Source organism: Ambystoma mexicanum, chromosome 8, assembly GCF_040938575.1.
Source record: "Ambystoma mexicanum isolate Mex_15411 chromosome 8, UKY_AmexF1_1, whole genome shotgun sequence".
In the NCBI taxonomy this organism is placed as follows: Eukaryota; Metazoa; Chordata; class Amphibia; order Caudata; family Ambystomatidae; genus Ambystoma; species Ambystoma mexicanum.
In genome coordinates, this window is record NC_090929.1 from 984,537,498 (window position 1) to 984,565,252 (window position 27,755).

The 27,755-nt window shown below is 47.3% G+C and overlaps 1 protein-coding gene across 5 annotated transcripts in view; it reads right to left on the reverse strand.

Moving 5' to 3' along the window:
* The window catches only part of KAZN (kazrin, periplakin interacting protein), a 1,355,161-nt gene that overhangs the window by 919,122 nt on the left and 408,284 nt on the right, over window positions 1-27,755 (reverse strand). For all 5 annotated transcript variants that reach the window (XM_069610894.1, XM_069610896.1, XM_069610895.1 and 2 more), the window contains exon 2: window positions 21,625-21,657. In XM_069610894.1, coding sequence (XP_069466995.1) covers window positions 21,625-21,657 — 33 coding nt within the window. The remainder of the gene's footprint in view (window positions 1-21,624; window positions 21,658-27,755) is intronic.

Genomic DNA, 27,755 nt, shown 5'->3' on the forward strand with positions numbered 1-27,755 from the left:
TGTCCTTCATGCACCTGCATGCTTCAACTTGGGACACTGCAAATGTAAACATACTAAGCGATTCCCAAACGCAGGACCCACTATATTTTCGAAATTCTCACCTCCAGTCTTATGAACATGATTATAATGGAGATCCCTAAATCAAGCAAAGAGAAAAACAGTAAACAAGCCTTTGGCTTTGATGTTCTGTGGCTATGCTTTTGTACTGTGCCAAATAACAGCTGTAGTAGTTTCAAATTAACAATCCTTGTCCACGACGTATTGTGTCCCCACAGAGGTAAGCAAGGCCTGTGTCTGCTGGAAAGGCGAGCAAGAGAGATGTAAGCGAGGGAAAGTTGGGAAAGCTGTCACAGCCGCGAGGATGGCGTTGAGGTGTTAAGTACATGTGTTATGTTAGTGTGGGGATGAGTTTTAGTCCACCATACATGGACTATCTTCCAGTGGGATAAGACACAGACATGTATGTGATGTGTGTCTATATATGTATTAGAACTCCAAGACGGTTTTGGAAGAATAGTAAGTCTTAGATCAAGTAGTGTGGGGTGAGTGGCTCCAAAGTTTGTCTGGGCAAATCCTGGCAGATGTGTGGGCTTAAGATGCCTGCAATGTATATTTGGAGTACTGCCAGGGAGCTCCTAAATTGTAATTCTGGGACTGCCAAGCTGACCCCAGAAAGTGGCCTAGTCCAAGATTACGATGTGTGAGGTAGTGAATGTTGTTGGTAACAAAAGGCAAAGCAGTGGGAGAGACAGAAATAATACATTAAACGTGCCTGTTCCTGCCCCCTACATGTAAGGGTAAACTAGGTGTGTGTGTGCCTTGCTGTTCCTGCTTGACTTATGAGGTAATGCCTTTTTCACATAGCCAAATGTCACTGGAATTCAGGTAAGGGTGTGGCAGTCTCTTGCTTGCATGCTGCTTATGATCCTCTGATATGGACATATAATGTAACATTTCAGAGAACCAACTCTGCACGTGTCAAAGGATAACCATGTTCCTTATTTACATTATTGTCCGATTATTCACTATCGGGAGGCATAGGATGCTCAATTAACTTTTTTTCTTTTTAACTGAGTGCTATGAAGAATGTAGTTCCTCGCTCCAATTCTGGGAAATGGGCAGACAGTCCTGTCCTGGTTTGCTAGCTGTTGTGTTGGTAGAAGTGAGAATCAGACACCATGGTGGCGTGCACGCTGAAAGGAAGTTCTGAAATCAGGAATTGTGAATTTGATCTAAAATGCAGACTCCAACCTTGAACATATATCAAACAGCAAGCAAAGAGAAAGACAGTCAACAAGCCTTCACTTTCTATGCCAAATCTCTTGATCAACAGACCCCCCCCCCATGCTTTATTCTTGCTATCTGTCAAGTGTAGGTGTTAACTGAATGCCTGTGTCTTCTGGACTTGGGCGAGAGAGATACAAACTACTCTTTCTTGTAGTCATGTCAACAGCAGCTACAATGCAAGATGCAAAGTGACCACAAGGACATAGCTGCCAAGTTTCCTGGTTCCGTAATCTTTGAGCCAGGCCTGTGCTTTTTGTTGTACTGCATGCTGGAACTTTCAGGCCCACCCTTCAAATCGGAAAAATTAAACTACAAGTTCCAGCCTGCAATTAGAAGCAAACCACAGGACTGGCTGAAGGTGTCATGGAACTGGGACATTTGGCAGGGGGACAATGAGGAGTGCCAATACTCGGGAGGAAAAACCAGAGAGGAGAAGCAAACCTTGAGCCAAGATAAATCATAAAGCAGTAGCTTCAGGAGAACTTCAGACGAAGACTAAGGGTATCAGCAGCCCTACAATGCTGCAGTTAAACATATTCATCAGTAAAGAAACAGGACTCCGGGGAGGACAGAAACGAAGTACTGAATGGAGTGAAGGGAATGCCGAGAGTAAAAGAGACACATGAGATATGAATTCAAAGGCAGTGAATGAAAGAATACAGATACGGAGTGGGCACTGCAGTGTTTGTTGGCATGTCAGAAGTTGTTTTGGCATACAGAACTACTCTACTTGCAAGATTCATAATTAAAAGGGTGCCATCTTGCTTTGGGCACCGATAGGCGTCCGTATAGAGGCCAATTATCCTGCCTCCCCCTCCTCCCTTTCTGCATTGTTGCACTCTGCGGCAGTGCCTGGCCACTTGGTCTGCTCCTCAACTCCGGTTTTCATTGCATTGTCTTCAGTGGAGTCCTCTGCGGTCTTCCAAAGGCATGGGACAGGTAACTGGTTCCATTACGGTCTTCCTAAGGATTCCCACGTACCAAAGCGTTCCCAGCATCTGGGCCAGAGCAGGGAGTCTCGCATGCGCCAACCTTCATGAAGGAGTTGACAACCCTCTTCTTCCCTGCACTCCTTGACAGGTTGTATGTGTTCCAGTTTCTTGTTAAATATCTTGGGCCGTTTCTGCTGCTCAATAAACACAGCAATATTTGTGTTGCTTTTTCTGTTTTGTGGTCTGCACTTTTCAATTCCCAACCTCCCCTCATTTAGCTGCTTCTTGTTTCTTCTTTACGGAGGATGGGGGACGGGGGTTGGGGAGGGTGGTCTCTGGACGGTCTGCGCCTCCATTATACCTTGAACCACAAATACTGCACGGAACCACAAAACTGTGTCCCTCACCTCCATGCATGCCACATTCAACATGTCAATTTCACTCCCTGGTGTGCGCATCCCGACTGCCCTCAGTCACTACACACTTTGCGCCTAATTCCCCCCTCGCACCAGCCTCAATCCTCCCATGTCCAAGGCTGTGGGCGCGAGGTCGCCCATGCACGGCCCACTCTTATGTTTACATAATGGCTTGTATTGTGTTGGCCACAATATGGGGCGGCATTTCCTGTGTTGCATTTGTTGTGCATGGGATAGGAGAGGGACCATTCTGACCAAACATGCCTTTGACCACCCACTATCTTAACACCCTCTTTCCCTCCTTTAGCATTTCAAATGATTTCTTTGGAAGATCTCTTCTAGTTGGCCTAGAGCATGGGTGTCAATCTCCACGCCTGAAGAGCTGCAAGCATGTTGGATTTTCAGGAAATCCCTCATTAATATTCATGAGATACATTTGAATGCATTAAGAATCATGGCATGTAATTTATTTCATGAATATTAATGAGGGACATCCTGAAAACCCTTGTCAGGGGTAGACAGGTCCTGGGCCTCTTTTCTGCACCCTGGATTTCTGCTACTTTTACCATCCCTTTGAAATAAATAATTTCTTTCAAATCTTCCAGCATTTTATTCTCGCTGTTACAATCTTTCCATTCATCCGTATCTTCTTCAAATGTAATTGCACCTCATTTCTGCCCAGTGAACGGTGTGCACCTCGGGGCCACACTATACTATACCATACCAATACCCCAAAATAAAATAACTAGGATTATTCTCGATGATAATGAGCTCAGCAGTCAGTTCTCCATCCCACCCAGTTGCTTTCAATAGTGTTGCTTTTGTTTCTTTTCCAGACATTTGCTTGATTTTGACCTCGGTTACTCGGGAATCTGTGGTTTCATTGTCTTTCTTACTTCTACGGCTATATATTTATTTTCAGTGCTAACAGTGCACTTAAACCAAATAAATGCACGCTTCTCTGTGCACAAACAAGCCGCCAACGTTGAAGGAATGCACGAGCCGCTCGTGCACGAGTAGAACCAGAGCATGGCAAATCGAACCCATTAGGAAACGTGAAGTAAACTACACTAGGGAGTAAACGTGGCGAGGGGAAAGGGAGTTAATTAAGAGACGCTCAGGTGTCCCCCCAAACCTCCCAGCGCTACATTAAAGCAAACACCGTAAATGGAATCAGGCAGAGAGCGCACGCACAGGCCGGGAGGGCAGGCTAGCCCGTCTCCTGGCGGCCGCACGCTTCCTTGCGGCTCCGGGTCATGAGATTACAGGTTCGCGCCTTCGCGGGATGTACTTAACATTTCCCGGCGCCTCCTGGAATCGCAGCTGGGGAAATGTCAGCTCCATCGATAACCACTGGAAGCAGCTCACCGGCACAACATCGCTTACACCTTGCAGGGGGAACGCGCAGGAAGAGAGATTACATTTCCATTTGCTATTGTGTACATTCTGGCTCTTCTACTTTTTGCCTGCTGCAACCTTTCCATTTTCGAGCTCAAAGACATTGTGTCTCTTTACGAGGTTGCCGCCAACCCCGTAACACTGAATCGGGCGCCTGACTTCCCGGTGCACAGTGGAAAGTCAGGAGCCAGATTTTGTAAACCCCCATTCCCATAGAGTCCCATAGGACTACGTGGGAATGGGGACTCGGAAGCACCGGCAACGTTGCTAATGGTGCCGGTGCTTCCATGAAAACTGTGCTTGCTGTGGCCGATGCGCCCGGCAGGGTTAGACCCGGCAGGCACAGCGGCTGCGGCAGGCAGATTCGTAATGTGGGGTCCGAAAACAAGGGTGACGGTAAGCGCACCAGCACCCTTGTTTCTGGAAAGCCACACTCGTAATGAGGCCCATTATCTTTTCACTCGAGTCAATGTCAATGCACGCTGCAAATGTATTATTGCATTCCTTTCGCGTGCTATATTGGTCCCTGGCTTTTTCCTAGAATGCAGGAATATGCATAGGTTTCACAACTGAGGCCCACTGTGACCCGCTGCTAATCTACACAACCAATGATATAAATGATTCAAAAAAGGTAGCAGGCGCTCCTCTCCAGAAGGAACATGGCAGGATAAACTGTTCTGAGATGAGAGTTTGCAGCACACGCTTTTTGCTCACTGTAACTTTCACAGATGGGAAATATCCATTTGCATATCAGTCTTTGTCCCACCCTCATGGGCAGTCCAGCACCAAAATGCTATGGCAATTCCTCTCTGAACAAGAGTACCAACAGCAACCCCTTACACGTGTTTCAGCCTTGTTTGGCCTCATCAGTGAGGTGAAGCTGTGCCTCTCTGAGCACAATGAGCAGGGAGTCTACGTCTGGTTGCCCCCAGGTAACTCAAGGTGACCAACCCCAAGTTCCTTACAAATATTTCAAAAAAAGGTAGCAGGCGCTCCTCTCCAGAAAGAACACGGCATGGTAACCTGTTCTGAGATGAGAGTTTGCAGCACACACTTTTTGCTCACTGTACCTTTCACAGATGGGAAATATCCATTTGCATATCAGTCTTTGTCCCGCTCAGAGAGGCACAGCTCCACCTCACTGATGAGGCCCAACAAGGCTGAAACACGTGTATGGGGTTGCTGTTGGTACTCTTGTTCAGAGCGGAATTACCATAGCATTTTGGTGCAGGACTGCCCATGTGGGCGGGACAAAGACTGATATGCAAATGCATATTTCCCATCTGTGAAAGGTACAGTGAGCAAAAAGCGTGTGCTGCAAACTCTCATCTCAGAACAGGTTATCATGCCATGTTCTTTCTGGAGAGGAGTGCCTGCTACCTTTTTTGCAATTATATAAATGAGCTGGAACATCCCCCCCATCACCAAAAAAAGATAATTAAAATACCCACTGTAGGTGGCAGTGTTTGAGGATGGCACACGTGCACCTGCTACTCTCTGCATCCCGTGCAGACGCTCCAGGGTGTGCATGCACTGCTAAGCTCAGAGAGGGCGGACTTGCAAGAACAGTTTAGCCATTACTTTTGTCTCCATATTCTCCCTTGTAGTTCCTACTTCCCACCCTTATGACAACGACCCAATCCTCCACCTTGTCATAATGGTGATCACTAAGCAGCTCTTCTGCAGTAGGTGCCTTACAAATGAACAAACACATGAATAAAATAAGCACATGCTCCACAGTGGCACACGACCACCTCCTTCTCCTGTGTGCGTGGCCAGCAGGAAGTTAACTCCAACTCTGCTCCTGAATTCACATGCAAACTTATTTGGTAGGCGTGTGACGAGGGGCGTAGCCAGGGTACGGCCTGAGCGGGCAAAGCCAACCCAACCCAAAATCTGGAAATACCCACTCAGCAGCACTGTGTGGGCATTTACAGATGTTAATGTCACTGCGATGGGCCCAACTACCTTAGCTTCAGGTCCCACTTGTTAGACAATCCGGTCTACGCCTCTAGGGGGGGGTCATGGGAAATGTGGCGTGTTGAGAGATGGCATGCATAGTGGAAGCCGCCGCATGTAGGGCTTGATGGGAGGGGGGGAGGGAGGAAACTGCTGGGGTTCCGGGTGTATACGATCAGGCACACAGGTAGATGCCTGGGGTAGGGAAATCGGCTGCATTGCCAGTTAAGGGTGGTAGCTTCACTGAATGGAACAATGCACAGAGGAAAGGAAGTTGCTGATTGGGAGCCTGGGAAAGGAACCGGCTACACAACCACAAATGACAAACGCACACAGGGAGACAAATGAAGGGACCAAGAGGGTACCCAGAAAAGGGAACATCAAATTCAGCGATGGGCAAAGATGCTGGAATATTAGATCCAAAAGTGCTTTTCACAGTTCACGCAAAATGGAAAGTTACAATGTAACACAGTAAACTGATACACTATATATTGTGTTTGTATTTAGTGCATGGCTTTCTTCCGCGTCCAAGTGCTATAATAAAAATGATTGGCAGATTTAATACACAATGTGTTGACGTTGGCAAGATAGGGGGCTGAGGCGGCCCTGCTGGGAAATTGAGGTGGACCCTGTGTCGGGGGCAAGCGCTTAACGCATGAGTATCCCCTCCTGGTGCCTTTCCGACATGGCATTGCCAAACTGAGGCTGCACATTCGGTTCTTAAAGTATATTGCTATGATGCTCAGTTCTGTACAAAGGGTCTGGGCCTTTCGGGGGGAGAGGGAGTGTTATATGTATAGAGCACCACATGCAGGGACTGCACATACAGTTCAGAGAGGACATTATCCAGGGCTTTAAGTGGGGTGAGAAATCGAGGGGGGGACCCTCATTTGGGGGCCGCGACGGGATAATGCATCCCGCCAATGTTGCGGTAGGACAGGGGCCCGGCAGGGCCCCGGCTCAGTCCCACTTTTTGGAGACTGCCGGGGCCCAGCCCCGGCAGGCCCCAGCCCACTTTAAGCACTGACATTATCTGCATATCTATGAACACCTGACATTGTGGTCTTTGCTACAAGGACTCTAGTGACCAGAGGCGTAGAGAGGGTAAAGCGTGAGCGGGCCGACCTAAAATCTGTAAATGCCAAATCGGCAGCGTTGTGTGGGCATTTACAGATGTTAATGTCACTTTGGTGGGCCCAACTACATAATATTCAGGCCCCACTTGTGAGACAATCCTGGCTACGCCTCTGCAGTGACGACAGACACTTAGTAGTTGGACGACTAATGGCTCCTTGATGTTGTATTGCCTTCACAGTAAAGTTGCTCCTGAAAGTTGCTTGCAAGGGGAATGGCGAAGGTCTAGTTTCTCTTTTGCGTGGATGCCATTGGAAGCAAGAGGGTAGAGCCACTGAAGGTAAGACAGCTATGGTCGCAGCATGTTATTGTCTAGATTAGATGCCGCAGTAGATGTGTTTCACTTGATGCAACTCAGTTTGGCAAGGCGACAAGTCCATTTGTATGGCATTAAGGGAAGAATGTAGCCTCTGTAAAGTGTCAGTTCAATTCTTTAGGGCTCCCTTTAGTGGCAAAAATGTGAATTGGGAGCAACATTGAATTGCACAGTGCAGAACTGATACTTTCTGCTATTACACTGGATGGAGAGGGAGTAGGTTCTATACGCAATAAGCGCGTGGCCAGTTGAGGGCATCACACATGCATGGGCACGTCAGTGTGTGGTTGTGGCTTTCAGCAATAATTGCCTCTGACTTGGTTCTTCGTTGAAAAGGGAAGGTCTGAGTCCTCACCATGGGACCCACGTTACAGTCAGATAAGTCATCACCCCTAAACATATGCTTTAGAAAAGATGACAAAAATGCTACAATATTTTATTGCGCCTGTGTGATGAATCAACATCCGGGGCACCCGTGTTCCAGGAATGAATCCCGGTTTCTAAACCATCAATCAGCCCCGCACCTCTAGTACACCCAAAGGCATCCGAACAGATTGGAAACACAAGCACATTATAAACCACCTTGTCCAATTTTGGTAATGGGGACGGAATGGCAGGATTATCTCCGAAAGGCCGTGGATCGTTGGTAAATTGAAACACAGCGAAAATACAATTATTTTTGATTTCAACATTTCTATTCAGAATTGACAAATTCATACAAACATGTTAATCATCAATGCTTGGCCATCAAAGAGGCCCATAAACAGCAAAAATAAAGACCATTACATACCATGGAGTTGAACTCCCAGTCTATCCCCAGCAACAAATCATTAACAATTCATCAGATTAAATAACACACTTGATTAAAGCATTAACAATTCATCCGACTAAATAACAAATTTGATTAAACCGCACCTCCCATGGCCATCCCTCTACTTGTACACAGAGGGGGAAGGGAGAAAGTACAGAGAAAGAGAGGAGGAGCAGCAAAAGGAGGGAACCGAGGACAGGCAGAAGAAAGTCAGACAGGAAAGGGTAGGATGAACAGAGGGTCGAAAGAGAGGCCCAAGATGAGAAGGAAGTGAGAGGAAAGGTATAAGAAACAGAAGAATAGGAAAGAGATAAATAAAAGGATACCTATGAGTAAACATAGAACTGATACAACCACTTGCACTGAACTTTCCACCCAGGTGGCTTGGGCCCCTCTAAATATACACTCCATCTACCTGCTCTACCCACCTCAAGCCCCATGACACCCCTGAAAATAAAATAATTCATGTGCACATCAATCACATAGCCAGGGGGCCACCCCACACAGTACCAAGTTGCTAGGGAGGTGCAACATCCCCTCCTTGCGGCCAGTCCCCACTTATAAGCCTGCATAGTCTTCCCACCTGGCAGCAATATGTCAAAGACCCCAGTTGGCCGCCCCCACAAAGTCCTCGAGGAGGACCCGAGCCTCCCTCTCCTGCTCCTTGCCCTGCCCTTTTAGTAACAGAAAGGATTCCTTCCTTTGAGTACACACCACCGAGTTCCACCAGCCCCTTTTGGATGACTAGCTCAAGGACTTCCAGTTGGTTGTATTGTGTTTGAGAGGGATGGCAGTTAGCATGTCCAATAGCCGCCCTTGGACCTCATTCCCCATGAATCCCGTGTGCACACTACCACATAAATAAAGAAGCCAGGGACAAATGCAGCTGTACCCCACAAATCTGCAGTATCTGCAGCCACACCAGCCCCTAGACCCGGTAATGTATCTACATTCAAACACATGCGTTGCCGTGCCCCCTGCCTCTTTACATGACCAACATACCCAATCTTGCTCCTTCCCCTGCCCCCCCTCCGAGCTTTGATGGGTAAACAATGCTCTATTGTATATCATAAACAGGGTCTGAGTGAGCAAAGCTGACCTTGACACGTGCCTTATTTTCATTCATATGTCTCTCCAACTGTCCATCGGAAATTCCCTGCCATACATTCCCACCCATATTTTCTTTACCCCCACTTTATCTCGCCTTTCCTCCCGAGACAACATTGCCTGGTACACCGAGGCTGCGGTTGGGGGTATCCTGACATTTCCTCCCCTCTCACCTAGCACCTGATCCCAGCCCGCCCAATTCCCTCCAGCCACCAATTGCCTATATCGCAAGAACTCTCCTGCCTTCAATCCGTACTGGTTGCATAGTGATTGAAACAGAACAACGCTCTCCTCTGCCCATATCTGTTTTGTGTGCATGAACCACTCAGCATGACACTACGGCCAATAAACTGTCCCCCGACCTGGATGTCCTTGCTATACCACAGCGGCCGAAGTCCCTCTGCCCCTCTACCTGAGCCAGCTCTCTCGAACTATGTCCTCAGCTGTGCCTTGGTAGCCCTGATGACTGAGCACCCCCTGCAACCCTTTCTTCCCTTCAAGGGAGGGCAACTCTGCTCTGTTGCTCCTGCTGGATCTTTCCTCTGCGTTCGACTTGGTTGACCACGAACTACTAGCTGAAAGACTCCAAAAAACCTGCTTATGCTCTCCTGAAGCAGTACGCTGGCTAAAATCCTTCTTGGGCCCCAGGAATGCGTGTGTCACGAAGGGATCTTTTAAATCTTTAAAAATTCCTGTGACATATGGTGTCCCTCAGGGTTCTTGCTTATCCCCACTACTTTTTAATATTTACATTAAATGCCTATGTGATCTGCTAAAATCAATGGGCATACAATTTGCTAATTACGCCGACGACACGCAGATAGTGATTAAACTATCTGGGGTCTACAAGGACGATCTAGCTACTGTAAATGAAATCTATGATACCATTCAAAAATGGATGGCTCTTAACTCTCTTGCCCTAAATGACATAAAACAGAGCTGCTGGTTGTTAGTACACCGTTTAGGCATAAAAATATGGACCCAGATTACACTGCTTTTGTAATTGGCGGTAACAACATTCATGTATCAGACTCCGTAAAGACACTCGGAGTTTACTTTGATACTTATATGACCTTTCAGAAGCATGCATCTTACCTCAAGTCATCATGCAGCTTCTTCACACATCTCCTATGGCAAATAAGACCATATTTGTACGAAGCCAATAGAGCATCCATTGTAGCAGCCATAGTCAATACCAAGTTAGGCTACTGCAATAGCCTCCCGATAGGCACTTCAAAAAGAAATATTAAGAGTCTCCAAACTATACAGAATGGAGCTGTTCGAGCTGTATGTGGCCTAAGTCGTCAAATTCACATTACAGAGCACAGTAAAAATGTACACTGGCTCTCTATTGAGCAGCGGCTCAAATTCAAAGGATTAGTAATAGTCTTTAAATGCATCTCAGGCAAAGCCCCGGAATATCTGAAAACTAGGCTCCAGATAGCACTTCCAAAGCGTATGCTACGCTCAGACAGTCTTCTGCTATTGGCACAACCACGTACCCTCTTGAAGAAATTGGGTGAAGCACGTTTTGTGGCCTGGGGCCCTTAGAACTGGAACACAATCCCTCTTCATCTTAAACATTCCACGACACTGCGCCAATTCAGAAAACGTCTTAAGACCTTTCTTTTTGATGCTTAAATCCCCACCTGGTGCCGTAAATTCACTGGCTACCCCTCAGAACCTGTTAGTCGCCATGACCCATGGCGGCTATTTTCTTCTCTCCTTTCTGGCATTTTAGTGTTATGTGTTTGTTTTCGTTCATGTAAGCGCCCTGAGACCTTTGGGTGAGTGATTGCGCTATATTAGAAATTCCTTAGTTAGTTAGTCAAGCCACAAGATCTTCCTAGCCCAATAACATGACGCCAGGGCCGTCTCCAAATCGAGCCAGCGAGGTGTAAAAAAGTGGGCGGGTCTCCAAGAGCCACTCCATCCCTGTTTTATGATAAACACACTAAGATATTTCTGAGAGTGAAGGCACTTCACAACCCCCACCACCTCCAAACCGGATGTAGAGCCAGCCGTTGGAGTGAGATTCTGGGTCTCACCTTCCCCTAGGGAAATTTAGACATCATTTTATTGAGGGTCTTGAAGTCCGGCGGCCACCTTACTAGCAACATCGAGAGGGTGTAAAGGATCACCAAGGCTATTGACATTTTGACTGTTTCCATCCTGTCCCACCATTATAAGAGAGGGGGGGGCTGTTTTGAGAGAAGGGCCTCTACCTTGGACAAAACCTCCTCCGTGTTTGCCTTTACTGTGCTCCCCGTCTCCCCTGGAATTTTGGCATAATGAGTTCAAGGGCATCATTTCAGTTTTTTCCACATTAAGTTTGCATCCCGATACCTCAGAGTACAGCTAGATTTCTTGCAGAAAGGGGGGGTAAAGGGGACTGTGGGTCTTCAATCAAGACCAGAATATTGTCAACGTACATTGCCACTTTAATCTCCACCTCTCTGTCCCCCACCCCTCGAATGTCCTTAAGAGGGAAGAACGATTACATCCAGTCATTCACATAGAATGCTGATCTGGGGTGTTGGTACAGGGTACCCACCAGCTCAATAAAGCAAGGTTCTAGCCCATGCCACCTCAAGAATTCCATCAAATAAGGCCACCCCACCATACAAAAGTACTCTTCGGCATCCAAAGTTATCGCCCCCCCCCCCCATGGTGTATCCATGGATTTTGCCAGGTCAATTTAGGAACACAGCAAGCAGTCATTCCCTCCCGATATCCTTCCTATTCACAAACCCGGACTGATATTTATGGATCAGTACAGATAACACTGGTTCAAGTCTCAGGGCCAGCACCATGGCAAATATCTTCACTTCTGTATTAACCAAGGACATTGGCATGTAATTCTATACTAACGTGGAATCTCTCCCCCCAGCTTCTGTATCATTGCCTCGTAAAAAGGCCTCTGTTGCTGTTCCTATTTAATTTACCTGCGAAAGAGCTCCATCAATTTAGGGGTAAGCAACCCTGCGAAATTGCAAAAAGAAATTGATTGACAGCCCATCGGAACCCGGGGCTTTACCCCCTTTCAATTTGGATATAGCCAATTCCATCTCCTCTCTAGAGGTCTCACCCTAAACCCTCAGGAATACCCTCTGCACCTTCTCCTTGTTTGGGGGAGGTGCACCCCCCCAAACAGTAGCCAATCTGACCGCTCGTAGGCTTGTATTCTGGCATGGTCTGAGATAAGGATTGGGGAAATGTCTCCGCTCTGTACCCACTCCATTAGGCCTTACTCAAAGATATAGTCAATCCTGGAATGCGAACCATGGGGGTGGGAGAAAAAGGTCCCAGGTCTATAGGTTACACACCCTCCACACATCTAGTAGATCAACGCTCAAATGCCTTGTGCATCTTGGTCTGTCGCATTGGGGAGTGGAATTCCCTATTCAGTAACAGTCCCCTTCCAAACTTAGTGATTCTCTTTGCACTCACTGCTGTCTCAGGCTCAAGGCATCCCAAAGCCCCCTATCCTGCTGGTTTGGCCCATATACATGCACAACGATTAGTGGGACCCTGTCTAGCTTATCTTCCTTAATCTACCATCTCCCCGCTTATCCACCTGCGACCCCTCCACCTGGAACGGACAGTTTTTATGTATCAATATCGCAACACCCCCTTTACGCCGCACAGCCTCCGATGCCACCACCTGCCCGGCCCACTGCTTCTTCAACATATTACACCCTTCCCTCGAGGGGTGCGTTTCTTGTACAAGGGCAACTTGAGCTCCTAATATCTTGTCAACACTTTTTGTCTCTTATTCAGTGGACGCAGGCTGTTCACATTCCACAATAAGAACTTCCCCATAATTCCTTATACACCCAGTATGCTACAGACCATTCCGATGAACCATACCCCCATTAGAGAGGTCAGATAGCCCATCCAATCGAGTCCACCCTCCTCCTCCGCCAACCTCCCGTAGGATTCCCCCCAAATGTACGTCCATTCTCCATCTCACAACCAGTATGTCCACCAGGAATCCGAGCGATAAGGGAAGAGGAAAACATAACTTAACAATAACAAAAACATGAGTCGGCACAGTCCACACCTTCTAAGGGCATAGCCCTTCCATTACTCTCGTCCCCATACGTCCCACTTCCAAGGAACGCTGAGGGTACACTGAGCAGACAAAACAAATCCTCCCTGCCCACACCCCAAATATCAGGCCTCAGCAGGGAAAAAGAATAGGGGGGAAGCTTTGCCCCTGCACCAGCTCTATAGACTCCAGTAACATTTCAGCATAACTGTCAAAGCTCAAAACACCTCATCCCCCATTACATCTCAATTATACCACCTCCCTCCCCAGCATGTTCCACCAAGCCCAGGAGGAAATAAACAATTTCATGTACCATCCACGGGCAGCAGCTTAGACTTCAGACGAGAGCAGGACTTATCCCTTTCTTGCCCCCCACTTAGCATCCCTGAGGGATGCGACCGGGACCCCGACCTGGCCCTGTAGGATGGATCCTTCTGAAATTTGAACCGAGAGATGCATGACACCGGGTGGCTTTTCGGGTTCAAACAGCTTACTACGCCCTGCCCTGGGTGGCCCCAAGATGTTCAGCAAGTAATTTATTTCCATGTCAGTGCCAGCCTCATCCCTTTGAGACACCTTAGAATACCCTCCCAAGTCCAGTGGGTCAAGGCATACTCAGGACACGAGGCTGGCGAAGAAGACATGCTATGATTGTGTCTTACTTCAGCTCCCTGGGGCGAACTCTTTGTGCCATTTGAATCTCCTAGCGCGGTGAAAAGTCGATGTTGAGAAAGGCAGGTAGCCACTGCTCCATCCACTTCACTGTGTCCACCCCCTACATACCATCAGGGACGCCAAACACTCTTATATTGTTTCTACAGTTGTGGTCTTCCAACTCGTTGACACTTGTCTCCAGCTCGCTGACTCTTTCCTGCAGGTGTTCGAGGCCTTGCAGCCGATCCTCCAGCATGGAAATCTGGTCTTCAGTCTCCTGCAAGCGACCTGCAAATTGGCCCATCTCCATCTGCAGGGATTTCATTTCCCCTTGCATTTCGAGTGTCCTCTTGTCCACCGTGTCCCATCGTCAGTATGATGTTTGCCAGCTCACCCAGAATCAGTGCCAGATCACCCTGTTGTGAGTCCATGCTCTGGGTATGCAGCACCTTCTGCATAGCTGCGTCAGTAACCAGGGTCTTCCCCACCCCCATTCTTTTGAGTGGACTTCTTTGAGGCCATATTTCTGCCGCCACACACTGAGCATAAAATAAAGAAAAAGGGGGCTCTGTGGGGCAGATTTTACTGCCTATACTATGGCCAGATGTCCACTCTTTGAGTTCTGGGCTCCACAGGGTCTCTGCTGTGCTGGATATATAATCTCGCCCACGCCCGCTTCCAAAGATCTCCTTGCCAGCTGATGTGCGCTTTTCACAGGCCTCCTTTTATGCTGAGGCTTAGCTGTTTAATCAATGGGCATAACACGCCCTTCCTAGATGGCCACCGGGATTGTGCTAGTTAAAAATAGGGGACATAACCAAGGGCGTCCTCACCGCTATGCTCCGGCCCACTTATCCAAGCTGCAGGCCTCTCCCGGTCGGGAGCCCTGCTACCTACGGCTGTCTCTTCCTGCCGTACCACTGCAGCTGTACGCAACTCTGCTGCCCGCACACCTCCTCAACACCCCTGCGGGGATGCAGCCTGGATATGCCTCTGTGTGCCTGCTGGACCACAGCTCACAGCAGAGGGGAACTTTCCTGCCTTTTCAACGCTTGCATCACCCACTTCAGCTGCCTCACCTCACCTCATCCCACACTCCCGCCCTCCAGTCACCATGCAGTCACCATGCTGCTATTGCTGTTTGCGGGCGCTTACCAAGCCCAGTCCTGCACCAGCATGCTGCCGGGGATATCAGCGCACTTTGTCAGGGGGGAGTCCCGCAATTACATGGGTAACTGCTGCATTGTTCAGAAAGATTGCCAGTGGGGGGACCGGAGCTTCAAGTGGTTGCTGCCAAGCCATGCCCCTGCGAAAATACAATTATTACCCAATGATAAAAGGGACTGTCCAGCTCGCGCCTTGAAACACTTGTGTATAGGCGCGTTACAAATGCCATATCATATCATATCAAGGTTGTATAAAAATATCTCTTTTATTATTATAACAACAGACAGTTCTAGCACCCTACAAAATACAACCCACCCTGTAAAGGAATGCAGAGGACAGATGGACAGTTACAAAGAAGGAAAAGGGATGTACTCTGGATACTGAGAGGAGGGTAGTCAGTATAGTAAATAAACACAACAGTTCATGGATACTGGGCTTTAGCACAAAGGGAACAGTGGGTGTTAAAATGTATCTAGGGGCCAGGGGGACAGAACCACAATGTACCTTGTATTGTAGGAGGTCTTGGTGCTCAACAGGGTCGAGTCAGTTTCTTGGCGCTTTGCAGCTTCTGTGACAGAGTTTAAGACAGGAGGCAGCTGTGGGTATCAAGCGGCAACCAGTTCTGGGAGCAGGGCTGGACGGACAGCTATAGGCTGGCCTACACAGCGGCTCTGTGTCAAGAATCATTGTCTCAGTGATGGTTGGAGTTTCCGAAGCACTGGTGGATGTGGTTTGGACGGCTTTAGTGACTGCAGTGTAACTAAGAACAGTCAGTGGTGCAGTCGGTTGCAGCTGGTGGGACTCGACTGGCTCAAAAATGTCATTTAAGGTGGACGTCGGTAGATCCTCGTCGATGCACTTCTCCTAGCTGCTTGACTGGGCTTGTGTCGTTCTTTAAGGCGGACGGGCCAAAGCTGAAGAGAGTGGTGCAGACAGAAGCCTTGTCCTTGGGTTTAGGGTTGAGAGACCCTCTGGCACTTCCCACCTAGGAAGCTTGTTGCAGAGCCTTTTTGAATGTAAAAGGAACTAAGTTACCTAGGGTTATCCAGACATGCACTACTTGCTCACTGTGCTCAGCTCCACCTCACTGATGAGGCCCAACTAGGCCGAAACAATTGTCTGGGGTTGCTGTTGGTATTCTTGTTCAAAGGAGGATTGCCTAGCATTCCGGTGCTGGACTGCTCAAGTGGGCGGGATAAAGACTGATATGCAAATGGACATTCCTCCTTTGTGAATTGCCTAGCATTTCGGTGCTGGACTGTCCCAGGGCAGGACAAAGACTGATATGTTTTGGATATTTCTTCTCTGTGAAAGATAGTGAGCTAAATACTCTGGGTAAGTCTCTCGTAACCAGGACTAATGTCTGGCAGAGAGACTCCCAGGACCCCCCTTGCCAATTTGCCTTTTAGAAGTATGTAATTACTTAAGAGGGGTCTCCAACCTTTAAGTTAGCAAGAGCTACCTGTAGTTAATGGGCAATTGCCGGGAGCTACTGGTTTGGTGAGGTCTGTGAGAATGCAAATTTGTACCAAGATTCTTTGGGGTAGTTTATTTGCTCTCTATATAAAAAAAGGAATGACATATCCATTTACCATGATATTAATAACTTCAAATGCATCTTTATTTCATTATCTTTTAATATTAGCTGTCTCCTAAACATTGTCAAGCACGTCAGAATGTAGGAAACCAAATGAGGATATATAATGTGAAGGTTGACATTGCATGCTATCCACCAGTGCTCAGTAATCGGATATGTAGCTTGAAACTGCAACAGCACTCGGATGCTGTCAGACAAGATCAAAGTTTTGATTTCAGGAAGTTCATGTCTTGAAAAGGTAGATTTCCAGAGACAGGCAATCACATTGGCTGATAGTGCAGATGTCCTCCTTGCCATAGTGTTTGCACCTAACCGCACCCCTGACATGACAACATACATTCTGGACACTTTAAAATCTCTTGCAGCAGACTCAGCCACAGGAATCACTACACCCTTCACAATTGCACTATCTGCAAAAGTACATTTGCATTTCATCAACTAATGTGAAACTTTGAAGGATGTAAGAGCATTTGCATTGCAGCGTTTTGTTTACCTAGTTTTTTAGGATTGCTGACAGCTTCCTTCGGAACAATTATTGTCATAATGTGTGTGTACTATTGTAAAATTCCTCTCAACATTACTCCTTTTGCCCTTCTGTAACTTGGGCACCATAGATTAAACATGCACATTTTCTTTCTTTGCTGAAAGAAAACATTTTTTTTTCTCCCTCTTGATGCAAATGGTAAATCTTTTGCCTTTTGTTAGGTGATGGGTCTTCATCTGCATCCAGGATTTCAACAAGGGTAGTTTATTTGGCCCTTTTGGGTCTGCATGTCCAAAAACAATGTGAAAAGTATGTCAATCAATGTGTTATGTGGTTTTAAAAAATTCTGCATATAATGCGTTCTGCTTTGTCAAAACATAAAATCCAATGCCAATTTAGCATATTCCCAATTCATGCTAATTATTTGCATGCCAGGTCACAGAATTCAGCCAAGGAAAATTAAGCCAAAGCCTACTTTGTTGACTAACCTTCAAGGTTAGTATATCAATATAATAGGCAAGATTGAAAAATGAACATGTAGAAACTGAGTGATCAAGTTACATGAAAAAAAGTGTAGTTCACAGGGTTAAAATAATATTCAGCATTATAGGGTTGACTTGGAACATGCAGGAATCACATAACAATCCAACCAGACAATATATGAATTTTGAGCAAAGAGTACGGTTATAGCGAGGGGCAACCTACTCATAATGGGTGGCAACCAGCCACCGGTCTGCACTTTCTGAAGGAGGCAGTGTCAAAGAGAACAGCTTGCAGGATGACTACGTCTCCCTGCAGGAATCATGCAGGTAATTCTCGTGCATGACAAATGGGCCATGCCTGGTTTGCATGTATAGCTCTCTCAGACACAGAGGGCTCCAGCATCATGAGCATGGTTTAAAATGACAATCATGACATATTGTTTGCAATGGCATCAACAGGTGTTTTACACTGGGAGTGCTGGCATATCCCACATACTGTTGGTGAGCAGGCATCTATTGGAATGTTCCATGTGTTAGAGAATTACTTGCAAATGTTATGCTGTTTTGCCATATTTATAGCAAAAACAGTGGTCACAAACTGCACCATTTCAGCCCAGTATTGAAAGGCTAAAAACCCCCTGCCTGAAGTTGAACATATGTATACAGGTTCCCCACAGATCTCTGTAGATCTCCCGGTTTGTACAAGTAGCCAAAGGAGGTCAACCCTATTAATTGTTCTCTCATCCCATGGCTCTCTTCAACGTTCTCTCTCTGTATTCACCAACCTGTTTTTTCCAGAGCACTGTTATTAATAACTAGGTTTACGCTATATTAATCCTATACATATAAAAAATATATATAAGCCACTGCTCGCTTTGCTTTTCTCACCTATTTTCTTCATTCATACTCTTGTTGTTTCATAAAACATGGGCTGAATTAGAACGCTCAAATCATGTTTTTAAGTCCTGGCATTAATAGTACATGTCATTTTACATTCCTATTTCGTTTTTTATAAATGTAAGTGAACAAGCACCAGAATGCAGCGCAGTTAGTCGTTTTCCACATGTACTTAAATGTACAATAGCTGTTTGCGCTTTAATTCCTGTATTGCAACAAGCATAGAGATGTGCTCCTCCATATGACGGCAAATTCCAATTTAACTTATACAATTGGGGTACTAATGCCTTAAAACAGAGAACACAGTATCTTCAAATAAAACAAGGACTTCAAGTTTTACCATAAACAGCAACACGCACTGCTAAATGCACCATTTTTCTACATAGACATGCGGGGCAAAGAACTATTACAGCTGTAGCTTTATTTTCTCCATTCTGATTGAACGCCTACAATTACCAGCATGCAAAGTAACACTAACCAAAATAAATCTAAAGTAACACTGAGACTGAAACAATCACAACCCCAGCTTTGTTTCGCATTGCATGCAGATGTAGGTGCCCCTTCCCTTTCTAATCAGCTATAATTGACAGCTCTTGGTGCCAATGGCCACAATACACATTTCCCATTTCCTTTTTTTATTGATAGTTAGCCCCTTGTTGGGACACCTTTCGGGGCCTTTCAAACTCAGATGCAGCCCCTCTTCTGACTGTACACACAGCTTTTGACTGTTGGCCTTGCAGGAAGTTGGTAGGGCGGGGGCCGGTGGAAGAGGCCCACTGACTTCAGACCCCAAAATAAACACACACTGCTCATTTTGGTGTTTGATGCAAAGAGCTACTGGGAAGCCCCAGGCGGGCTACCAGTGGCTCACGATCTACTGGTTGGGGACCCTGGGTCTACACTTTCAACTCCTGGCTTGCCATCTTCTATACAATCGCTGTATTTATGCAAATGCACCCTGGATGGGGGCTGCCGCCCATAGCTGTACTGTTTTGTGTTAGGCACTTCACATAGAAGTGTCTGGCACAGCCTCAAATAACTGAATGACAAAAAAAAACGCTCTTGCCATTTTTTGTAGAAAGACAACCATCTTCTAAAGATACACATGTTCAATAGCCTACATAAAAGGAAAACATTGAAATAAGGCAACCATTGCCATCAGCAGATTTTGGTGTGGGTTTTCTAACGGTATTGATCAACGTTTCACACATCTGGCAATACCCTAGAATTTAAAGTGGAATTTAGAATCTTGAACCCAGTACTCCCAAACACAGAAAATCAGGATTTTGTCACTCCTTGGAGATTTGCCAGCAAGCAGTGCCTTGCCGCTTTGGCAGCTGATGCTCCAGGGAGCACCCAGCATCCGTAATCTTCTCCGCCATGGAAAATCAGGTCCTCTGGTACATGGTGCACTGCAGTTGGTACACCAATTCCACCCTTACACTGAAGCCCTTCCCTACACCTCACTTGATATCTTGGCATTCTCCACCTGTGGAACCACAACCTTTATGCTTCACTTTCAACATAGGCAGTGGGAATATCCCCAGGACTCCTGCAACCCGATACCCCCCCCCACACACCTCCCTCTGGTGCCGCAGCATCACTAGTCTCTTCTGGGGCTTGGCACTTGTGACTCACCTTGCACACTCCTGCAGCTCTTCAAGCAAGGCAACCGGTTAGCCAGGTCCTCACTCACGGGGTTGGAGGGCACCACCAGTACCGTCCCGTGGGTGGAGGGCGGCACCAGTGCTGTCGCGGGGGTGGAGGGCGGCACCAGTACCATCACGTTGGTGGAGGGCAGCACCAGAACCGTTGCAGGGTGGAGGGCAGCACCAGTACCGTCGCGGGGGTGGAGGGCAGCACCAGTATCGTCGTGAGGGTGGAGGGTAGGACCAGAACCGTTGCGGGGGTGGAGGGCAGCACCAGAACCGTTGCGGGGTGGAGAGCACCCGTTCTATCACTTAGTTCTCCTCAGAGAAAAGGACCAGTGTTTGGCAACAGCTCAGAATGTCTGGATGAAAAGCAGGGCTTGCATGTGCATATGGCAACTTGGAAGGGAATGCCGCCGCGTTGAGGGTTAAGGGGTAAGTCCTCAGGAAAGGGACCACAGCAGGGATTGTCCAAAGTCAAAGCCCTCAACTATGCACACCAGTGGGAAAAGGTGGACTGACAACTGTTGGGGGGAGCGCATTAAAGGAACCCCTCAGCTGCGCTGCCTGGAGATGTGAAAAGGAAGATGTTGGTTTTCGTACATCCTATAAAACGTGAGGGCAACCATGTCACAAAGTACAATTGCAAGCGGCAAGAGGAGAATGAACCCCACTCTTCTAGAAGCCTCGGGCCTGTGAGTGGCCCTGATAAAGGACCATGGTTTGGCCTTTATGATAATAAGGTCCACTGATGGACTCTAAGGCCAGTGAATTTATTAGCTGGTCAAGTGAAATCGCACCACGTTGCAAACTTTTTCGAGCATTCAGATAAAAGTAATTTTAGAAGGACACTTTCAACATTGTTCCCCAAATTGTGAAAAGGTTGGCATGGAGGACATGTACTTACTTCTGCAATTCTGATGCCATTATTGTGATGTTGGAGAAGTCCAAAGCTCTGTACTTGGCATTCTTTTTTTAAAAATACATCTTTTGCATAATGTAACTTCCGTTTTGCATACTTTTGGTTGGTCATGCAAGACTGATTAAGTGCACAAGGATATATTTACGTAAATTATTCCAGCTTTTTGATTATAACTTTGTTGTTTAAATACATTTATTTACATGTTTTAAAAAATATATATTATAACAACTGCGGGCAACAACCATAACTAAGGCATTACGAGACAAACGGATGTGTTTCAATAGCTGTGCACAAAAGCAAACTAGGAATGTTTATGTAGCAGGCCAAGGTAACACGCAGAATGGAAAGCAAAGACACGTACCTGATGAGTGAAACGGAGAGGGCGACCAAACACCTAGTGGAGTGAAAAGAGACGCAAGATAAACTGATTAAAGGCGTGTAAAAACATGTGCACAAAATCATTAAAAAAATGAGCAGTGATAAAAATGCAGAGTCACAACCTAGAGTATGAAGGAGAAAGGTGTTGTGCTTGTAGGTGATATAGCATACAAAACAAAACACAAACAAACTCTAGGTGTTCTAAACAGTGTGAAACCAAATCAATCCACGGCTACTTCCATTATGGCGGTGGGAAAGGGGAGGCTGCCTCGAGGTAAAATATCCCCTCATGCCACCACCCTCCCCCTCGCCCGCTGCCAGCAGGGCAGCCAGGGCTGCATTTCCCATTCGTAAGTCGAAGCGTGTGCCTAGGGACACCTGCACCCAGGTGCCAATCTCAGCTGCAGCGTGGGGGGCGGGGGGGGGTTGTTGTCTGGTGCAGGATTTCACTCGCGGTTTACTTTTTGTGAAATTATTTTGTTTTATGTAGGGTGGACAAGGCCTGGACTGCGCCATAACACTCAACGGGTTTAATACGCAAGAGGCAAGTTTTAAGGCAAGCAACATACTTTGTACTATATATTACAATGATATACAAAGATCAGAATGCAGATAAAGCTTATGCAGTGAACAAACGACTGGCCACAGAAAAAATTGCAAGAAGGAATGAATGAAAATAAAAGCACTATAAAAACAATCGCAAGAGGATATCAAGGAGTCTAGAGTACGCGGCTGAAAATGGGCAGCGTTCAAACCTTGGGTATCGCATCCTTTGCCGACACCGTTTTTCCGACCAGTGTTTTTCCGCTGGAGTTTTGCCGAAAATTTCCATCGAAATTTTTGGGGGAGGGGTGGGAAAGGGTAAGTAAAGGGTTGGGGGGAAGGTAAATAAAAAAAAATGAAATCAAGGGGGGCATGGTGGAGGAACCCCCCAAAAAATAATTTTAAAAACATTTGAAGTTTTTCGGCAAAACTCCCGCGGCAAAACACCAGTCGGAAAAAAAGGGGTCGGCGAAATGACATGGAACCAAACCTTGTTGGTGAGGAATTACTGGAAGAGTAATTTTTTCAAACGTTTCCTGAAGACGGTGAGAGGGAGTTACCCTCAGCTCTGTGGTTGTTTGGACCAGAGAGAGACAAGCTATTTTTCTGGCAATGCCACGAGAGTCAAGTCAAGGGACGCTGATCTTCACAGCTTTGGCAGCTAACTGGGCCTGGAGGTGTGGGTGGAACAGGTGATCTGGAGCTTCCGAGAGATCCACACTGGCTTGCTTTCCTCTGCACGAGCAGGCAGACAGTGGTGGCTAAGACAAGTAGGCGGCATAGCAGGACTTGAAGCTCTGAAGTGGCTAATCAGGGAAGAGCCTGCCGACTTCCACCAATCAATACACTGTCAAATTAGGTTATGACAACTTAGATTGCTGTGCAATATTTATAGTGGCCATAGCATAGTTGGGGATTGTAACCAGGGGTGTTGCTAATTCTGGGAAAGATCTGGGGCTATGCTAATGTCAGGACTCCGGGCTAGCTAGCCTTTTGGTTGTAGCCCCCGTGCTTTTATCCCACGACTACAACCAAAGGACCCAGGGCTATAGCCCCCTCAGCCATCCTCCCCCCAGCAACGCCTCTGATGCCGACCAACTTCCGCCACGCGGCTACTGTTCAGTTTGCGCAGTTCCCAGTGTGCTTAGCTGATGTTAACGTGCAAACGTAGAGGCAATGGATGGCAAAAAAAAAAAAAACATCATGAAAACAAAGTCCATTGACCTATGTGTTGAACCAGTCTCCTTGGGGGAGTAATGGGCAACTTAAAAGTAGCTCAGCACGTTCAGTGCGAGCTACGTGAATCTAAAATAAGTAGGATGGCGTAATCCCATTGGAAAACGCTCCATGAATCAGGCCCTCAATGGCTAAAGATTTGCAGTTCTAGTTCTTGTCACATGCAGACTGCTGTCCAATGAGATCACTGCAAGGATGGAGCAAATATCTCTCTCTTGAATCAATTTTGAAAGTATCCATTACCCTTATTTACAAGTGCATGGACTTGCAAACAATTCTTCTGTATTATTTTTGGAAAATCCAACACTACAGGTGAAAGTACCCACACATACTGCTTAGATCACATCAGTGCGGTCCACTTCGTCAGGTCAGATGCTCCTTGCAAACCTCTATGAAAATGTATAGTTAATGTACATTTATCTTGTACAAAGACAGGTTCCATATCACAACCCATCAAACAAGCCACATTATGGTGACGAATTGCTTTCACCAAAGCCCACAGAGCCAAAATAGTGTATTTAATGTGAGTTTGCGGTAAACAAAATTAGCATAATTCGTGCTTGCGGCTGCAGTTATGATTTTTTTAAAACTGCCAATGGTTGCAACATTCACAGGCATCGTTGACATACATAAGTATCTACTCTGGTGGGGCAACTCTACCCCACACGCCTGCACGCACTTGCATGAAGACGTTGCTTCAAATATACTCCAGGGAACAGCTGTAAATACACAATTTTAACGTGCTATGTATTCACGTTACACCAGCATGCCCCTTCCAGACAATGACATGACATGATTGGTTATTTATAATGCGCTTAATACCCAGAGGTTTCTAAGCACGACCCGGGTATTGCTTCATGTCGTTTTGCTTCCAAGGCGAGCATGTTGCCTGTGAGCTATCCTCCCGGGACAAGAGAGTATGTGTATCAGACATTAGAAGTAAGCCATTTGGGTTAATCATTTCTATCTTTTGATGCAATGTTCCATCTGAGACCAAGACAGACAGCAAGGATCTATGTTGTCGTCCAGACTCTTTATTAGGGGATTTGTTAAAAGGAAGGTCAACTTAAATAACATTGGAATCTTTTCAAACAAACGTCAGGATGGATTTCTCCTGAGGGTGACTGGGCAATTCTCCTCTTACAGATCTAGCCTCCTCTAGCCTGCCGCCTGCTCCAAAGGCAATACCGACTCTCTGTCTGCACCAAGAAGAGAGCTCACATCCAAGCCTGTGTCTCCACGGCATCTAACAACTCAGCCGAACTCATTAAAATCTGCAAGGAACGGGCCAATCCTGCTGCAGTCTCTACCTCTCCTGTCCCATCCCAGGCCCTCTGCACGGCCCTGGCTTCTCATTTCATCTCTAAAACCCAGGACATCCTGTCCACTCTCTCTTCCTCTCCCCCTCCTTCCTCTACTCCCTGCTCTTCCTCTGGCCCATCTTTGGCCACCTCTCCCCCCTCCTTCTCTGCCTTTCCCCTGTTCTCCCCAGACAAGGTGCCTAGACAAGTCTGATCTATGAAAGTCTCGTCAAAGCCGGTTCACTCCTGTTCTTCCAAGACCATCAAGGACCACATTGACACCCTGGCTCCTGCTCTGGCTGACTTTGGCAACCACTCCTTCGCCACTGGAGTCTTCCCTTCCCCCCTGAAGCACTCCCTTATGCACCCTCTTCTTAATAAACACTCTGCTGGCCTGTCCTGCCTGGCTAACTATCGCCTAATCTCCATCACTCCCTTCCTGGGCAAACTCCTGGAAAGCCTGGCCATCTCCCAGCTTAATCTTCATACTGAATCTGTTAGTTGTCTCCATGACCATCAGTCTGGCTTCAGAGCTGCCAGAAGTACAGAAACTGCTCTCCAAACATCCGTGAAGACCTGCTCTCCAACCTTGATTCCAACACCCCCCGTGTCCTCAGCTTACTTGATCTCTCTTCTCCCTTTGACACGGTCAAACATGCCCATCCTGCTCAACCATCTCCGTGATAACCTGGGCATCACCGACCAGGCCCTGGCCTGGCTGACTTCGTTCCTCTCCAATCGACCCTCACAAGTCCAACTTGGGTCCTTCCTCTCCTCTATCTCTACCTGTGGTGTTCCTCAGGGGTCTAACCTCTCTCCCTGGCTGTTTAACCAATACCTGGCACTTCTTGCCCACTGCCTCGCCGCTCTCTGCCCCAACTTTCAGTGCTATGCGGATGACACACAGCTTATTTTCAGGCTCCCCTCAACCACCTCTTCCCCTTCTCTCATCTCTGTCTGTCTGCTATCAAGAGTTGTGTGCCGCCAATGATCTCTGCCTTAATGCCAGTAAGACTGAGATTCTCCTCATTGGCACACCCGCTCCCGCCTTTCTTGTCACTCTCTAGCCAGCCTCTCTTGGCCCTCCCCCTGCACCCACCTGTGAGGCTAAAAACCTCAGGGTCATCTTCGACTCCACACTCTCCTTCTCTCCTTACATATCTTACCTCTACAAGTAGTCACACTACCAGATGCACCTCCTCAGAGGTATTCTTCCTTTCCTCTCCTCTCCATCCCCCAGAAGCTCACCGTCTCCAGAGCTCTGGTTCTCTAAAGGCTGGACTACTGCAACAGCCTCTTTCTAAATCTATCTGCCTCTACTCTCCTCCGTCTGCCACTCATCCAGAACAGGACCGCGAGACTTGTCCTAGCAACGAGTTGGGGGTAGGTCTCTTTCTTGGGCTGGGGCCTCCCTCTGGAACAGCCTCCCTGCCTCTCTGAAAACTGAGGAGAACCATCTCGTGTTCCGGAAACACCTCAAGACCTTCGTCTTTGCTTCTGCTTTCTCTCCTCCTCTCCCCTGCTGAACTCCTGCCTGAAACCGAAACTGCACTGGTCACCTGGCCACCCTCTGTTCACAGGCCTAGGTCCTCCCCGCCAGTTGGACACCTGCACTGCCCCCTGGCAACTCTTGCACTCTGTGGCTGTTTCTGCAGCCCTACAGCCCCCTACCAGCACTGACACCTGATGTCTCCACTTACCCTTCACATGCCACCAGCTGGCCCAACCTTATTTATTATTCTTATTTATGGTTTTATTTATTTATTTACTGTTTATCCTATGGACTGCACTTCCCCCTGCCCCTTCCCCCTCACGCTTTTTCCCCTCCCCCTTCACTTGCACAATCTCAATGTCATCTGGCCTAGTAGGATCGTTGTCTGTCCTCCTTCTGTTGCCCCCTTGCCTCGTTGCGCCTTGAAACACTTGTGTATAGGTGCTTTATAAATGTCATATCATAGCCTCTGCTGTTATTGGATTCCTGGGCTTTCCCGGCCCCTCCCACGCAAGTGTCCCAGTTTGTACAGCTTGGAGGCTTATATTATCCCTGTCTGGTGTTGTGGGCTTTAGGGTTCCTAAAGCCTTTTTTCTTTGGTTGGTCCTATTGTGGCTTTGAGGGATCCCATTTCATTGGTTGATTTATTATGGTTTCCAGGGCCCCGAAACCAGTAAGTTGCTTGCAAAGAAGTTAGTGAGAGGAGTCCTTTAAGGTCAGCCCAGAACTGCAACGCCTCAGTTTGTTCCCTTTTCACCTCCTTAATCCTACGGTAATATCCCCGACCTGATCTCTGTCCTCCTTTCACCATCGAGTCCTGCTTAAGGCAGACTGGACATGCAGGCAGGAACCTTTCTGCTCTTGCTATCCACAAGGATGTGTTCTATCTTCACCTCAGTATTTCCATCGCCTCTAGATGTTCTCATCTCCAACACCTCCCCACTCCTATACTCTGGACTCTCGGCCCACTGTGCTTACTTCCAATCCACTTACTCCTGAAGGTCTAAAATCTTCTGAGGAGTCCCCTTCTTCCCCAGAGATTACGCTTCCAACCTCCTGAGACTACCTTTACTACCACCTCCACCTCATGGCATCTCTTCCTCCACATTTGTATCACTTTCCCCCCTTGATGGGACCCTTTCTGCGTCTCTCCCGGCCTTGATGTGACCGCCTCCTACTCCCCCTTGGGTCTCACCTCCTCCTTCTCCATGGGACTCACTACTCCCTGCACACACAAGCCCATCACCTGCTCTTGACTACCACTTCAGCTTGCTGATGTTAACACCTTCTTAGCTAACACTACCCTTTCCTGGTCCTGCTTTCCCTTTGCTAGTATAACCTCCTACTTAACCCTCTCAGGCCTTGCCATCTAGATCCTACTCTCCACTTCTGCCAGATAGCTATTCTGGCTCCTCCATCTACTGAACCACATTTTCCTCCAGTAGTCTCCACTATTTAGCCTTCTCCAAATGGAAGCCTCCTGCAGCCCATGCTCAGCAACTGGGGCTGGGTGCTTTTAAACTCTGCCCTCCTCACCTGGGT